Raw genomic sequence first — 17,444 nt, forward strand, 5'->3', positions numbered from 1 at the left:
ATTATTCTTAGTTGAGGCTTGTTAATTTTAACCACGCACACTCTATGGTCATATTCTAAGTCAAGTAGACTGCTTGCATTGCTATTATCTACCCCTCTCAGCATTTTACAGGGTTCAATCACATCCATATCAATATTTTCAAAGCCTGTGACGTGTCTAACTTCAATCATTTTTCTCTGCAAAGCCAAGTTCAACTTCCCTTATCTTTCTTATAATAAAAGCCAAAATCTATAAATCATATTTAACACTCTTCCATGAATATGACCCGACTCATTAATATCTCTTTGAAGGTAAGGCGCTCAAAATTGCACCCAATAATTCAAATTTAGAGAACATCAACAATTGCTGATGATACCAAACTGACGGTATGCCATATTGTGACAGTTATTGTAAAGGACAAAAGTCGACCAGGATTGGAAAATAGGTGGGAGATTTCATGGAATGCAAAAAATGTGACGTATTTAGTTTCGCAGGCAAGATTATGGAAATAAAATATACCATACATGCTTAGATTTAAAATAGTGCAGAGGAGCTAGGGAGAGCCGAACTCGGGTGATGGGTCCAAGATGACTGGAGCGTTGTCATTCTGATCAAGGACAATAATATCCAGCGAGACGCTACTGGTGAGTGAGGGGAGTCCGGAGTCCTGCACTTGAGTATAGACCTGACAGGTTTTGAGCTGCTCGTAGTCAAAATATCTCTGGGAATATACGATGCCATCCTTTGAATTAATCCGAACATAATTGAATACTGATACTCCCTGAACTTCACTTTCCATTATACAGTGGGATAGTCGATCGTTTTGGTTTATATCTGGATCAAAAGCTGTCACTGAGAAGATGGAAACCCCTATCCCTTTGTTTTTCGTTACATATTATGCTGTACATAATGGCTCTGTAAACCTTGGTGCACTGTCATTGATGTCTATCACTTCCACGCAAATTGTTTTGTTAGGGGCTAAAGAAGGTTTTCCGTTGTTGCTGCACAAGACAGTAATATCGTACTTCCCGATACTTTCACGATCAATAGCTCCTGGGTAAGCAATCTGTAGTAATCCTTTAAAGAAGTATCCCGTTTCAACGGAATGTTTTTTTCAATTTGATATCGTATCTGCCCATTTTCTCCGGAATCTTTATCTATTGTTCTGATCAGAGCCACCATAGTATCTGGTGGAGCATCTTCAGGGACCGAACTGGACAAGGGCGCGAGTGTCATCTCAGGTGCATTGTCATTCATATCGACAATGTCGGCCAGCACACGATTGTACACCGTGGTTGCGTACGGTCCCCTGTCCATTGCTTTAATATTTAGCTCGTAAACCTTGCTCGCTTCATAATCCACTTTCCCTTTGACTCTGATTTCACCATTCTGGAATCGAGATCGAACAGTGCGCAGACACTAGCTGAATTGTGACTACTGAAAGAGTACACACTATCTCTCCATTGGAACCGTCATCCCAGTCAATGGCATTTATTGCGACCATGAAAGTCCCTTTGGGTGGATTTTCTAATAAGCTAAGCATATACACTAACTGCAGAAAAGCAGGCTGCCATCGTGATGCTAGTTCCAGATCTTTCAGGGACCTCGCCATCCTTGTCAATTAGCAATGTCCTATGGGTTGGTTGTTTCTTTCTTTTCAGTGACACTAACTGGCAACTTTCTCTATATTTAGGGTGAAGTAATTGTTAGCAACCAGTTGGTAGGTTAGCAAGGGGTTGACTCCAATGGATAGATCATGCGCGCAACAGCCAATGTGCACCCCCGGTGTCACAATCGCTGCGACTTCAATGAGAACTGGCTCTTTGGAAACAGGGAGCGTTGTCATTTCCATCTCGAATTTCCACTTCAACGTGATACAGATTGTATGGATTTTCAATCCCTTATAAATCACTGGTTAGATCTCAGCTACTTTATTGTGCCCAGTTCTGGGCACCACATTTTAGAAAGGATATCAAGACTTTGGAGAGGGTGCAGATTGGATTTACCAGAATTAGACCAGGGATGAGGATCTTCAGCTATACAGAGAGACTAACGAAGTTGGGGTTGTTCTCCTTAGAGCAAAGAAGGTTGAGGGGCGATTTAATAGAGGCGTTCGACATTATGAGGGGTTTTGCTAGAGTAACTAAGGACAGACTATTTCCACTGGCAGGAGGGTCGGTAACCAAATGGCACAGATTTTAGATAATTGACAAACGATCCAGAGAGGAGACGAGGAGCAATTTTTAAGCAATGTGTTGTTGTGATCTGGAATGCACTGATGGAAGTTGACTCAACAGAATTTTTTAAAAGAGAATTGGATATATACTTGTAAATGAAACATTTGCAGGGCTATGGGAAAGGGCCGGGGAGTGGGACTAATTCAGCCCTTTCAAAGAGCCAGACAGGCACGATGGGCTGAATGGCCTCCTTTTGTACTGTATGATTCTATGATTCCATCACAGCCTCCAAAGACAATAATCAAGTGCGGCTCCACCCACAGAGCTATTCTCTGTCAATGTTTCCCCTTACATACATAATCCCATTGTGTGCATTTAAGTCCAAACATTGCATCATGGAAACACTCACAGTCCAAAACTCCCGAGCTAAGAGCTGTTTTACCTCTAAATACAAATCATCTGCGATATTCCCAACAAGGCACCCAATTTCAGTTCTTCAGGAATCGAATACCGAATCTGTTTAGAAACTATATTCCACCAGGGGACCATTCAACGCAACATATCCCATTGAACAATTGTTTTTACAATATGCCAGATCTAGCCTATGGCATTCAAATTGCTTTAGCACGACACAGCATCAACCCAAAACTTCATTGAAATAAAGTCAGTTCTTTTTAAAAAACTGGACATGGAGCTGTATCTTTTAAGAAAAAAATGCTCGCACTGGTTAAAAATCGTTGCATTGTTTTAATTAACCTTCTATGTTCTTCTAAAACCATCAATGAATACGCATCTCTATCCCATTTTACACTGCGTCTGATAGAATGTGTTGGCAGGTGGAGAGTGCGGGGGTGGGGGGCAAGATCTCCAATCACATTGTAGCTTCACATTGGTGAACGAGGGCACGCTCCCACTCGACCAATGCAAATGCTGTCATGTCTTAAAGTTGAAATGCTTTGGTAGATAAGAGAAGGTTGTGAGTTCAAGCCCCACTCCTGAGACTCCAGAGCAGTACAGAGGGAGAGCTGCACTGTCGGCGGTTCTGTCTTTCAAACGGAGGCCCCGTCTGTCCTCTCAGGTGGACGTAAGAGATGCCGTGGCACTGTAGGAAGAAGAACAGGGGAGTTCTTCCTGGCTTCCTGGCCAACATTCATCCCTCAACGAAATCCTAAACAACAAATTATCTGGCCATTATGATGTTGCTGTTTGTGGGACCTTGCTCTGTGCAAATTGGCTGCATTTCCTATATTGCAACAGTAATAACATTCCAAAAAGTGCTTAATTGGCTTTAAAGCGCTCTGGGATGTCCAGCCGTCGTGAAAGGCGTTATATAACTGCACGTCTTCCTTTTGCTTTTTGTATGCGTAAAATTCATATTTAGTGCGTCACAATCATTAATACTGTTGCAACTAATGCAAAATTGCATTCAGTGTCGTACAATCAAATATACTTTTATATCACTACTATTTAGTTCGATTTCTATCTTAAGATTATGTTTAAATGGGTCTCCTCAGGGTCACTTTTCCAACGAGGACCTCAGGGAATAAGAACATTTCTGTTAATGGATAACGGTACAAAGTTGGATTTCGCGGATTCACGAAGTACTCTGATTTATTTCTGTCTTAAATCTATCTCATTCAATTTTATTTGATTCACGGTACCTTATTTCTTTTTTAAGCTTTGTCCTGTGATTCGTGCTGAGGGACCCAGTGGCAGCATCAGCTCCTCCCAGATCAGGTATAACGCATCCAGACTAACGTTTCTTTCACAGATGGCCTAGCAATGTACCTTAGAGCGCTTTATACAGCTGGCCACGGGAGGATTTCCTCCTGTCTATGACATTAAAGAGTTAGTATAAATTCGGGTACCGAATCCCCAAGGGACTCCTGCACACTGAAGTTAATTAAAATGGTTCGACAGTGCGGACACTGCCACACGCAATTACGGTTGAACTATTGGGGAAAGGACCTGTGCCATGTATGGCCAGACCTCTGACCTGGGAGTAGGAATCCTTTCTCTAGCCAGGCAGAGTAAGCAGTGTAATGTCCGACTGGAACCCACAGCATACTTATCAAGCTGAGACTGTTAGTTGTAATATAAGTGCAACACCAGTGTAAATCCCAGAAGAGTAGTGCTCATTGCACTATTAATGTTAATGTCTGCTGATTAAAGTGCTATTAATTTCCCACTAACTCCCGTTTTGGGGAATTTGACCTATATTTTTGTAGAGCCAAAAGTGATTTCAGTGCTACATTTTACTCGACGTCAACGCGAAGTGGGTAAAATTAGAACCTGTTGTTTGGAAATTAGCTAATCCTATATTGCCCATTCTGAGACAAGGGTATACCTGGCATTTCATTTTTTTTGCAAAATGTTCATTTTCCAAGCGGAACGGAGGAACACAATGCAACTGGACTGTGGCAAACGTAATTTAATGGGACTGGTCGTGATCCCGATTATTCGATTGCAAACCAATGTGATATAACCTACGTCAATCACAATGTATCCGGGTCTCTATGGAAGCGATATGTTTGTGAACTAAAATAACGCAAAAAAGTGAGAATTATAATTTTGCAGTATCTCGCCAGTGCCTCACCTCACTATTTATAATATTTGCTGGAATGGACGTCTTGGGGTCGTCTTCATTGTCCTTCGTTCCAGTTCTGACGTTAATCTTGACTCCAGATGAATTACACGGCTTGGGAAACATGAAGTCGCTCTTGGCCGCACCTAACGTCGAACACGTCTCGTAGCGGAAACTTTGCGAAAGTGGATCACCCCCAAATACTTCAACATAGTTCGGAGGTATCTGAAGATTTCGACTGGCTTTTTGAATTCCATTCAGTGAATGTCTTGCCTCAAAGCAACGGCAAGCGCCCAGGACACAGCTGCGACCAACACAACCATTCCTGTTCTTGTGGACCTTAACAGAGAGGATGATTAAAACCACGAAGAAAATAGTAGATATTGCCCCTAAAGAGATGACTAAGAAAGTGCCCGTATTGTAATCAAACTCGGGATCTTTAGATAAATTGCTCGCATCAGAGATCATTTCCGTATCGGCCTCTAGCACTGACAGGATGATGGTCATTGTCGCAGAAAGTGATGGTGTTCCCTTGTCTTTTACCGAGATAACCAACCTTTGTTTAATGGCATCTTCGCCCCTAATACTGCGGATTGTCCAGATTTCCCCTGTGTCTGGAGAAACAGTGAAAATACCCGGGTCAGTAGCCTGGACAATTTGATAAGAAAGACGAGCATTCTGTCCTGAGTCAGCATCCGTGGCCGATACCTTGGCAACCAGGTAGCCTGGTTCTGCGGACCGAGATACCGTCTCTAATACCGTCGAGCCGAACTCGGGTAATGGATGCACGATCACCGGGGCGTTGTCGTTCTGATCAAGGACAATAATATCCACCGAAACGTTGCTGGTGAGTGGTGGGGCTCCAGAGTCCTGTGCCTGAACTTGGATTTGGAAGTTGTTGAGTTGCTCGTAGTCAAAAGATCTTCGAGAAAATATGACCCCGCTGTCTGAATTAATAGAGACGTAAGTGGACACCGAGGCCCCCTGAATTTGAGCCTCCAGGACAGAATAACACAGCCGACCGTTTTCCCTTAAATCTGCGTCCACGGCTGCCACTGAGGATATAGGAGACCCAACAGCATTGTTCTCCATAACGTGTACAGTATATAAGGTCTGCATGAATTGTGGTGTATTGTCATTTATATCTGAAATCTCCACCTGAATAGTTTTCTTGGATACCAGAGGAGGGGCTCCTGCGTCACTGCATGTGATAGTAATGTCATATCTGGCGATATTTTCACGATCCAGTCGCTGATCGGTAAGCAATCTGTAATAGTTCTTCACAGAAGACTCTAATTTGAAAGGGAGGTTATTTGGTATGTGACATCGCACCTGTCCACTTTCTCCATAATCTTGGTCTGCGGCACTGATCAGAGCCACCGCGGTCCCTGCAGGAGCATCCTCAGGAATTGAACTGGACAAAGAAGTCAGTGTTAACTCAGGCGCGTGGTCGTTTACATCAATAACATTCACCAACACGTCGCAGTACACGGGCGTTGCATAAGGACCCTTATCCATTGCTTGCACGTTGAGCTTAATCACGCTGCTTTGTTCGTAGTCCAGATTGCCTTTAACCCTGATGTCACCAGTCCTAGGATCCACCTGAAATAGTTCACGGGCTCTAACAGAGGCATGGCTGCTAAAAGAGTAGACTATCTCTCCGTTGGAACCATCATCTAAATCAATGGCATTTAGTTTGATTACTAAGGTTCCTTTCGGTAAATTTTCTAATAGGCTAACCCTATAAAGTGACTGGGGAAACACAGGCGCGTTGTCGTTGGCATCCTCTACTAAGATTATTATTTGAGCTGTACTGGACCTTGGAGGGACCCCGCCGTCCTTGGCGATTAGCACTAGCTGATGGACCAATTGCTTTTCTCTGTCCAGAGGCTTTTCCAGCATTAAGAATGGAATTTGCTCTTCTTCAATGCGTGTCTGCACGTCTAGAATGAAATAATCGTTCCGAATTAGCTCATAGGTTTGCAGGGAGTTGGTTCCGACGTCTGGGTCGTGCGCGGACTCGAGCTGGAAGCGCGCTCCCGGTGCCGCAACCTCTAAGATTTCAAGGCGGAACGGGCTCTTTGGGAAACTGGGAGCATTGTCGTTTATATCCACAATTTCCACTTCAACATGGTACAAATTCAGGGGACTTTCAATCACGGCCTCTAAAGATAGCACACACGTGGGGCTTGACTCACAAAGCTGTTCCCTGTCGATTCTTTCCTTCACAAACAAAATACCTTGATTTACGTCCACGTACTGTTTCCTGGCACCAGCCACAATCCGAAAACTGCGAGCCGAGAGCTGCTTCACATCTAGACCCAAATCGTCCGCGATATTCCCAACAAAGGCACCCGGTTGCAGCTCTTCCGGAATCGAATAATATATGTGCCCAGAAACTAAGTCCCATAAGGGGGATGCAAAATACAGCAGCTGCCATTTGAACACAAAAAATATTTTATAACATCGCATTTCCAGTACGAAGCACTTAAATTTCCTTCCATACGATGCAACACGGTCCAATAATCACTCCGAAGAGGCCTAGTTATTCTTCATTGTTTACCTGGCAGAAGAGCTGGATTGTACGTAAAAATCCCTTCGGTTTAAGTTCATTGAGATGATCTAGTGAATCTTGTAAATCCTTCTGGAATTTCGAAATAAGTGCAAAATTTAACGCAACGTTAAGCAGCTCGCTGCCCAGTCCTCATTGCGTCTGCTCGTCTGCGATGGCAGACGGGAAGGAAAAAGGGGCCAGCAAGGATCTTCAGTTACATCTCAGCTGCTCATTGGAGAACGGAGGCACATTCACACTCCACCAATCAAAATGCTGTTGATTTCTTAAAGCTAGACTGTCGCCCAGGCGTCTGCAGAGTGCATTTATAGTTGTGCAGCCAAAAATGTTTTTAATGTTTTTTCAGTATTTTGTAGAGTTAAAAATTATTCGACAAACGCAAAATATAATGGGTTCCTAAGATCTGCATTGTTTTGTGAAAATAATTGTAAAAGGTTCTATTTCTGTACCCTGGAAAATCTGAAAGACGGGCATTCCGGCCCATATCAGCATCAGAAGCCGATACTTGACCACAGGAGTTTCTGGATCTGCGAAACTGGATACTGTCTCTATTGTCAATGAGCCAAGTATGTACAATGCAAACACCACGACAGGGCACTTGTTAATCTGACCAAGGACACCAAAACCCGCTGAAACTTTGTGGGGCATGGTGGGATTCCACTGGCCTGTGCTTGAACTTGGATCTGAGGGTTCTAGCTGCTCCAAGTCGAGAGATTTCCAAGAAAACAATGACACTCTTCTGTGAATTAATATTCCTCATGACCGAACCCTGTCACGTCTCGAACCCCAGAATAATTTCCTAGCACGTTCTGCTTTAACTCGATCAAAAGCGGTCACTTGAAAAGATAAAAATCGCAATATTTTTTCTATCTAATGGAAGCTGTGTATGAGCGCCGTTGAACCTTGCTGGATCATTATTTTGGGTGTGTTTACGCTGTCACTCTGTTGGACCCATCATCCAAATCAGTTGCATTTGGTTTGATTCCTTCAAGAGCGTCGCAACCCCCGTCAAATAGCAATAATCTGAGGGTCAATTATTTTTCTCTCTAAGGATTTTTTCTAATACTAGCATGAAACCTTCCCTGCATACTGGGTGTCTCATTATTCAGTTTAGTTTGTTCATGCGCAATCAGATGCTATATAAGGTGTTGGTTCCTAAGTCTGGATCATGGACGTGCTGAAGCAGGATCCATATATCTGTCTCACATCTCTTGAGACTTCAAGACATTCCAACCCAAGCAGTGCACGTTCGCACAACACCGATTGAGCAGAATATCAAGCAAGTGCTCTAAAGACAATACGTAAATCTGGATCGGCCGACAAAGTTGAGTTATGTCATTTCATCCCTTTCCAAATACATTCACATCGATTCAGTTGACATCAAACGAATATGTCCTGGTACTCATCACAATCTGATATATGCTAGATGAGTAATTCATAATGTTTAACCCTAAAACCACTGCAATATTCGTAACAAAGGCATGCAGATGCCGGTCTAAGAGAATCAAACAGCTAAACTACTCAGAAACTAGATCCTAGCAGGGATAATATAGTGCAACAGTTGCAATTTCAATCATAGAATCATAGAAAGGTTACAGCATAGAAGGAGACCATTCGTCCCGTCGAGCCCATGCCGGCTCTCTGCGAGAGCACATCAGCTAGTCCCACTCCCCCGTCCTTTCCTCGTAGCACTACAACTTTTTTCCTTCAGGTATTTATTCAATTCTCTTCTGAAAGCCACGATTGAGTCTGCTTCCACCACACTTTCAGGAAGTGCATTCCAGATCCGACACACTTGCTGCTTGAAAAAGTTTTTCCTCATGCTGCCTTTGGTCCTTCTTCCAATCACCTTAAATCTGTGTCCTCTGGTTCTCGACCCTTCCACCAATGAGAACAGTTTCTCTCTATCTACTCTGCCTAGACCCCTCATGATTTTGAACACCTCTATCGGATCTCCTCTCAACCTTCTCTGCTCTATGGAGAACAACCCCAGCTTCTCCAGTCTATCCACATAACTGAAGTCCCTGATCTCTGGAAACAATCTTGTAAATCTTTTCTGCACCCTCTCTAAGGCCTACACATCTTTCTTAAAGTGCACTGCCCAGAATTGGACTCAATACTCCAGTTGAGACCGAACTGGGGCACGGTGGCATAGTGGTTAGCACTGTTGCCTCACAGCGCCAGGGACCCGGGTTCAAATCTGGCCTCGGGCGACTGTCTGTGTGGAGTTTGCACATTCTCCCTGTGTCTGCGTGGGTTTCCTCCGGGTGCTCCGGTTTCCTCCCACAGTCCAAAGATGTGCAGGTTAGGTTGATTTGGCTATGATAAATTGACCCTTAGTGTTAGGGGATTAAATACATGGGGTTACGGGGATAGGGTGGGATATGTGTCGGTGCAGGCTCGATGGGCCGAAATGGCCTCTATCTGCACTGTAGATTCTGTGAACCAGTATTTTATAAAGGTTCATCATAACTTCCTTGCTTTTGTACTTTATGCCTCTATGAAGCCCAGGATCCCGTTAGCTTTATTAACTGCTTTCTCAACCTGCGCTGCCGCCTTCAATGATTTGTGCACATATACCCCCAGGTCTCTCTGTTCACGCACTGCCTTTATAATTGTACCCTTTACTTCATATGCCTTTCCTCTTTCTTCCTACCAAAATGTATCATTTCGCACTTTTCTGAGTTAAATTTCACCTGCCATGTGTCCACCCATTCCACTTGCCTGTCTATGCCCTCTTGAAATCTATCACTATCCTCCTCACTGTCCTCTATTCTAAGTTGTGTTTCTACTGAAAATTTTGGAATTGTGCCCTGTACACCCAAGTCCATGTCATTAATATATATCAAGAAAAGCAGTTGTCCTAGTACCGACCACGGGCAACACCACTGTGTACCTTCCTCCAGTCTGATAAACAACCGTTCACCACTACTCTCTGTTTCCTGTCACTTAGTCAATTTCGTATCCATGCTGCCACTGTCCATTTATTCCATGGGCTTCAACTTTGCTGGCAAGCCTATTATGTGGCACCTTATCACACGTCTTTTGGAAGTCCATGTACACCACATCAAGCACAATGCCCTCATCAACCCTCTCTGTTACCTCATTAAAAAAACTCAATCAATTTAGTTAAATACGATTTGCCTTTAACAAATCCGTACTGCCTTTACTTAATTAATCCACACTTGTCCAAGGGACTGTTACTTTTGCATGGATTATCGTTTCTAAAAGCATGGATTATCGTTTCTAAAAGCTTCCGCACTGTCGAGGTAAAACTGACTGGCCTGTACTTGCTGGGTTTATCCTGACACCCTTTTTGAACAAGGGTGTAATATTTGCAATTCTCCAGTCCTCTGGCACCACCACCATATCTAAGGAGGATTGGAAGATTATGACCAGTACCTCCGCAATTTCTACCTTTACTTCCCTCAGCATCCTAGGATGCATTGCTTCCGGTCCTGGTGACTTATCTAATTTAAGTACAGCCAGCTTTTCTAGTACCTCCACTTTATCAATTTTTATCCCATCCAGTATCTCAACTACCTTCTCTTTCACTATGACTTTGGCAGCATCTTCTTCCTTGGTAATGACAGATGCAAAGTATTCATTTAATACATCAGCCATGCCTTCTGCCTCCATGCATAGGTCTCCATTTTCATCCCTAATCTGCCCCACCTCTCTTCTTACTACCCATTTACTGTTTACATGCCCATAGAAGACTATTGGATTCCTTTTTATGTTAGCTGCCAATCTATTCACATACTCTCTCTTTGCCCCACTTATTTTCTTTTTCACTTCCCCTCTGAACTTTCTATATTCAGCCTGGTTCTCAGTAGTATTTTCAAATTGACATCTGCCATATGCTCCCTCGTGGGAATATACCTCGACTGTACCTGAACCATCTCCTCTTTAAAGGCAGTTTGATTACAGTTTTACCTGCCAATCTTTGATTCCAATTTATCCGGGCCAGATCCATTGTCACCCACTGAAATTAGGAACATAGGAACACAGGAACAGGAGTAGGCCATTCATGATCTAGCATGAATTGCCATTTGCAGTAGAGCGTCCCAAACTTCAGCAACCCTTTGTGTGTAGAAGTGTTTCCTAATTTCAGTCCAGAAAAGTCTGGCTCTAATTTTTAGACTATGCCCCCTAGTCCTAGAATCGCCAACTACTGGAAATAGTTTATTTCTATCTACAATATCTAGTCCTCTACATATAAAGGCCAGCATTCCATTAGACTTTTTGATTATTTTCTGCACCTGTACTGGTCTATCTACATGAAGTCCCAAGTCTCTTTGGACATCCACTGTTGATAGCTTTTTACCATTTAATAAGTACCCTGTTCTACCCTTTTAAGCTCCAAAGTGGATGACCTCACATTTGCTTACGTTTAAATCCATTTGCACACCGTTGTGCCCATTCACTTAATCTATCAATATCCTTTTGTAATTTTATGCTTTCATCTACATGGCCTACAATGCCGCCTATCTTTGTGTCATCGGCAAATTTGGATATATTACTTTCTGTACCATCATCTTAGTTATTAATAAATATTGTGAATTGTTGAGACGCCAAGACGGATCCCTGCAGAACACCACTAGTCACATCCTGACAATTTGAGTGCCGACCCATTATCCCTACTCTCTATCTCCTGCTGCTCAGCCAATATCCTAACCAGGTCAATAATTTGCCCTCAGCTCCGTGGGCTTCTACCTTAGATAACAGTCTCTTATGTGAGACTTTTTCAAATGCCTTCTGGAAGGCCATATAATTAACATCCACAGGCATTCCCCTGTCCACTACTTTAGTCAACTCTTCAAAAAATTCAATCAGGTTTGTCAGGCATGAACTACCTTTCACAAATCCATGCTGGCTCTCTTTGATCAACTGAAAATTTTCGAGGTGTTCAGTCATCTTATCCTTAATATAGATTCTAACAATTTCCCCACAGCAGGCTAACTGGTCTATAATTCCTAGGTTTCCCTCTCCTGCCATTCTTAAAAAGCAAAGTGACATGCACAATTTTCCAATCTGAAGGGACGGTTCCTGAACCTGGAGAACTTTGGAAGATTAAGTTAGGGCATCTGCAATGTGCTCACCTACTTCGTTTAAAACTCTGGAATGGAAACCATCTGGACCTGGGGAATTGTCACTCTTTAGTGCCATTATTTTCTTTATTACTGTTATTTTACCTACGTGAATTTTATTGAGTCCCTGTCCCGATTCAATATTAGTTACTTTGGGATTTCTGGCATGCTATCCTCTTCTACTGTAAATACTGATGCAAAGTAATTGTTCAACTTATCCACCATTTCCCCATTGTCATTGACATTATCACCACTTTCAGTTTTTAAGGGGCCAACATTGCTCCTGACCACCCTCTTTTTCCTAATGTAACGATAAAAATTCTTCAGATTGATTTTGATATCCCTTGCAAGTTTCTTTTCAAACTCCCTTTTTGTAGCTCTTACTATCTCTTCTTTGTATCTTTCCCATAAGCCAGGATCTCTGCTTTTTTTTTTGCTTTTTGTATGCCCTTTCCTTTAGTTTTATGCTGTCCCTGACCTCTTTAGATGGCTTTTTTTTGGCAATTAGAGCTCTTGCCCCTCAGTGGTATCAACTGGTTCTGTATCAAGTTAAATTCTTTTTTAAACGTCTCCCACTGATCGTCTGTCGTTTTACCCATTAACAGATTTACCTAGTTTACTTTGGACAGGCTCTGCCTCATCCCATTGAAGTCGGCCTCACCTAAATCTAGAATCTTAGAAGTTGTTTTGCATTTCTCCCTTTCAAGCACTACTTTGAACTCGATCATAATGGCCCAGAAATTCGTGTCTCCACGGGTGAGTACGCACGGGGTACTCACCCGTAGGCTGAATGGAAGTGCCGGTTTTCTGCATGCACTGCGCACGCGCGGGAAACCGGCACTCCCGATCCTCTGAACGAAGAGGTTCAGAGGTCGAATGCACGCGCAGGGGAGGCTGCGCGTGCGCTTTGAACTTAGGTTTTTTTTCAGGTTTTCCCGGGAGGGTAAGCCTGCAGGATTTACACGTTTAAAAAGCAGGCGTAAGGCCTGCTTTTTACAAGGTAAGTGGTCAATTAATTAAAATTAAAACATTTTTTCCACAGGTTTATTATTTTTAAATACTTTAAAGCAAGGTAAGTTTATTTTCAGCCCCGTTAGAATATAAAATTATTTTTTTCAAAAATTTAAATTATTGTTTAAAATAGTTATTTAATGTAATTTATAGTTTATTTAAAAAGTGTGATTAAAATTTTTTTTTTTTTGAAGGTTTACTGCTATTTTGGGGCCCGTAGTATTTATAAGTTTTGACAGGTCTTCCTGTCAATCTTATGAATGGGCTTTTCCCTCCTCCGATTGGCTGTCCATGGCTCACGTGATCCCAGGGGATGCATCGCACTAACTACGCCTCTGGGACACGCAAGCACAGCGCGCCGGCAGCTGGGCCAGGCCCCGGAGCGGAATTCCATGGGGCCCTACAACTCAACTGCCGGCGCGCAAGGTAAGTGCAGGTCGGAAGCCACCAGCCCGAATTTCTGGGCCATTATGATCACTATTGGATAAATGTTCACGTACTGTTAGTCTGTTAACTAAATCTAGCTCATTACACATTACTAAATCTAACATGGCTTTCCCCCTTATTGCCTCGAGGACATATTGTTGTAGCAAACTATCCCAGGCACACTCAAGAAATTCACTACCTTTCTGACAGGTGCTAGTCTGCTTTTCCCAATCTATATGAAAGTTAAAAACCCCCATTAAAACCATTCTGCCTCTACTACACGCTTGTCAAATCTCTGCATTTATACAATCTCGCTCTTCAGAGCTGCCACCAGGGGGCCTATACACAACTCCCAGTACAGTTTTATGTACTTTGCTATTTCGCAATTCAACCCATAAGGTCTCCATTGGCTGCTTACCTCTCTTTAAATCCTCTCTTAACATTGAATTGATTTCATCCCTAATCACTAAGGCGACTCCTCCCCCTCTGCCATTTTCCCTATCTGACTTGTAATCCTTATTACTTGGTATTTTTAGTTCCCAGTCCTGACAGTCCTGCAGCCAAGTCGCAGTAATGGCTACCATGTCATAACCTCCAATTTGAATTCGTGCCTGCGGTTCATTCAATGTATTCCTTATACTCCATGGATTTGTATAAAGATCGCTTATTTAGCTCATACACCCGAGCCGGTCATTCAGCTCCGATGCTTAATTTACATGTTTCTTATGTCTCTCTCCTCGTTTAATCACTTTACATCTTTTAGATTTCCCTTTACCTGCAGTGCCTAAAGTACAATTTCTGACTGCCACTCTACTCTCTCCCCTTTCGTTTGTTTTTGAACTACTATTTGTATTGTAATTTCCCCCTGAGCCCCCCCCCCGCATTTATTAATTTAAAGTAGTTGTGACCACCTTATTTATCCTTTCTGCTGTGACCCTGGCCCCAGACCAGTTCAGGTGGAGCCCATCCCAATGGTACAGTTCCACCCTGTCCCAATACTGGTGCCTGTGCCCCAGCAAGATATCAATGGACTGGTCAGATGGGCAGGACAGTGGCAAATGGAATTCAATCCAGACAAGTGCGAGGTAATGCATTTGGGGAGGGTTAACAAGACAAGGGAATACACAATAAATAGTAGGGAACTAAGAAGTGCACAGGAACAGAGGGACCTTGGAGTGCATGTCCACAGATCGCTGAAGGTAGCAGGACAGGTAGATAAGGTGGTTAAGAAGGCATACGGGATACTTGCCTTTATTAGCCAAGGCATAGAATAAAAGAGCAGGTTGGTTATGCTTTAACTGCATACAACTAGTTAGGCCTCAGCTAGAGTATTGCGTGCAGTTCTGGTCACCACATTACAGGAAAGATGTGATTGCTAGAGAGAGTACAAAGGAGATTTACAAGGATGTTGCCTGGACTGGAGAATATTAGCTATGAGTAAAGATTGGATAGGCTGGGGTTGTTTTCTTTGGAACAGAGGAGGCTGAGGCAAGACCTAATTGAGGTGTATAAAATTATGAGGGGCCTAGATAGAGTGGATAGGAAGGAACTGTTTCCCTTGGCAGCGGGGTCAACAACCAGGGGTATAGATTTAAAGTAAATGGTAGGAGCTTTAGAGGGGATTTGAGGGACAAATTTTCACCCAAAGGGTGGTGGGGGTCTGGAACGCAGTGCCTGAAAGGGTGGTAGAGGCAGAAACTCTCACCAAATTAAACAATAACTTGGATGTGCACTTGAGGAGTCATGGCCTGCAAGGCTACGGACCAAGAGCTGGCATGTGGGATTAGGCTGGATAGCTCTTTGTCGACTGGTGCATACATGATGGGCCGAATGGCCTCCTTCAGTGCTGTAAGTTTCTATGATTCTATGAAATGGAATCCCCCTTTCCCACACCAAATTGACCTGCCTCCAATTAAGTATTTTTACTTTAGATTGCTCCTTGTCCTTTTTCATAGCTAATCTAAACCTTATGATACTATCATCACTGTTCCCTAAATGTTCCACCTACTGAAGCTTGCTCCAATTGACCCTTCCCATTCCCCAGAACGAGATCCAGCAATGCCTCATTCCTCGTTGGGATGGAAATGTACTGATCAAGAAAGGCCAGAAACATACTGATCAAGAAACCACAAATAGATTTTATAATATACCATCTCAAGCATGAAGCAATCTAATTGTTTCACTATTTCATAGCCTCGTCTAAGAATCCATTAAAATGAAATTCATTACTCATATTTACTTTATTTGGTTTAACAGTTATATTTTAAGTTAAGGTGGATTCCCCACTCAGGCATCAGTTAAAATTACAGCCCGGTCTCAATGATATCAGTGGGCTGCAACAAGAATTTGTAAAGAAGGACCCTGTTGGCTCCAGGCACGTGTCCTTGCTGCCTGCTCAGGTGAGCAGGTTAAAATTGCAGATATTTGCAATCATTGCAGTTTTCGGACAGGTAACAGCCAGGGTGATTTTAACTGCCTATCTGCCAGGTTTCTGGTGAGCGAGTAGGGTTAAAAGCATCCCTGCTTTGACCTGGCACAGGGGAAGGTTAAGGGTTTGTGGATGTAGTGGCATTTCAGGCTAGTTTTGGTGAATGGAGGTACCAGACTCTACCAATCAAAATACTGATCATTTTGCAAAGCTTGAATATCTTGGTAAATGTCTTTTTAAAATTTGAATTTAATGCTGTGAAATGAAAAATGTAACTTTCTTGCTTTTAAGATTATTCTGCAGTCGGTATCATCAGTGTCACTTATTTCGCCAAAGAACCTTCCCAGTTGCCACTTGAACTTATTGACAATATCCACTTCCAGTGTCTCGCTAGGTAATCCATTCTTCACATTCACCACCCGCTGTCTGGACCAGTTAGATTTTAACTGGTTACCTGCTCACTCTTGGGTTTGAATCCATGCACCTTGGTTACAGAATGTCTTAAACAATTTATTAAGGTTCAGTTTATCCATTCTTTTTAGAACATTAAAATGCTGATTATAATCTCTGCTTAAACTTTTATTACTGCAGTGTAAAAATTTACAGATTTTGTGCTCTTTCCTTATAGGACATATACCTAATATAAGTCTACCTCTGTATTCACAGCAAAGCATGCATCACCCTCCGCATGTTGATCAGAGGTGATACAGTGTTTAAGGTATCATCAAATCACCTTTCTATGCAAGTCCACAATGGTCCCATGGAGTTAAGCTCTCTCTGGCTATGTACTCCAAGAGTTTCTTTCCAAAGCTCATTTCATCCTCTGGCTACTGCACTGCTAGTTTCACGAAGAGACCCAGAGGCACTCCCAAATATCCCCTGTCTTCTATCCTGCAGTCTAATAATTCTCATGTTATATTCTCTCCATCTATTTCCTTTACCAGTCTCACCACCTTGTATTTATTGATATTAAAGAACATCTGCCATTTATCATCACAATCTCCCGAATCTATCCTAGATCTCTTTGTATTTGGTCCAGATAGCGCTCTTCCCTAGATATGTGTCATAAGTCAACTTCGAGAGTTTTTGTTCAATGTCCAAATCCAATTCCAAACATTTCTGCACAATATAAACATAACCCTGCTACCAACTGGTGAACCGCCCACTTGTTACTTTG

The 17,444-nt window shown here is 42.7% G+C and overlaps 1 protein-coding gene and 2 pseudogenes across 1 annotated transcript in view; all 3 read right to left on the reverse strand.

The window, feature by feature from the left end:
• Positions 1–532: 532 nt before the first annotated feature.
• Positions 533–4,222, reverse strand: LOC147114280 (protocadherin-10 pseudogene; annotated as a pseudogene).
• A 352-nt stretch (positions 4,223–4,574) lies between these two features.
• Positions 4,575–8,351, reverse strand: LOC147114281 (protocadherin-10 pseudogene; annotated as a pseudogene).
• LOC147114282 (uncharacterized) overlaps positions 7,286–17,444 on the reverse strand; it is a 39,777-nt gene continuing 29,618 nt past the window's right edge. The window contains exon 3 of the mRNA XM_085996102.1: positions 7,286–7,384. Coding sequence (XP_085852228.1) covers positions 7,286–7,384 — 99 coding nt within the window. The remainder of the gene's footprint in view (positions 7,385–17,444) is intronic.

This window comes from Somniosus microcephalus, chromosome 8, assembly GCF_052327205.1.
Source record: "Somniosus microcephalus isolate GS21.2 chromosome 8, FLI_Smic_1.0, whole genome shotgun sequence".
In the NCBI taxonomy this organism is placed as follows: domain Eukaryota; kingdom Metazoa; phylum Chordata; class Chondrichthyes; order Squaliformes; family Somniosidae; genus Somniosus; species Somniosus microcephalus.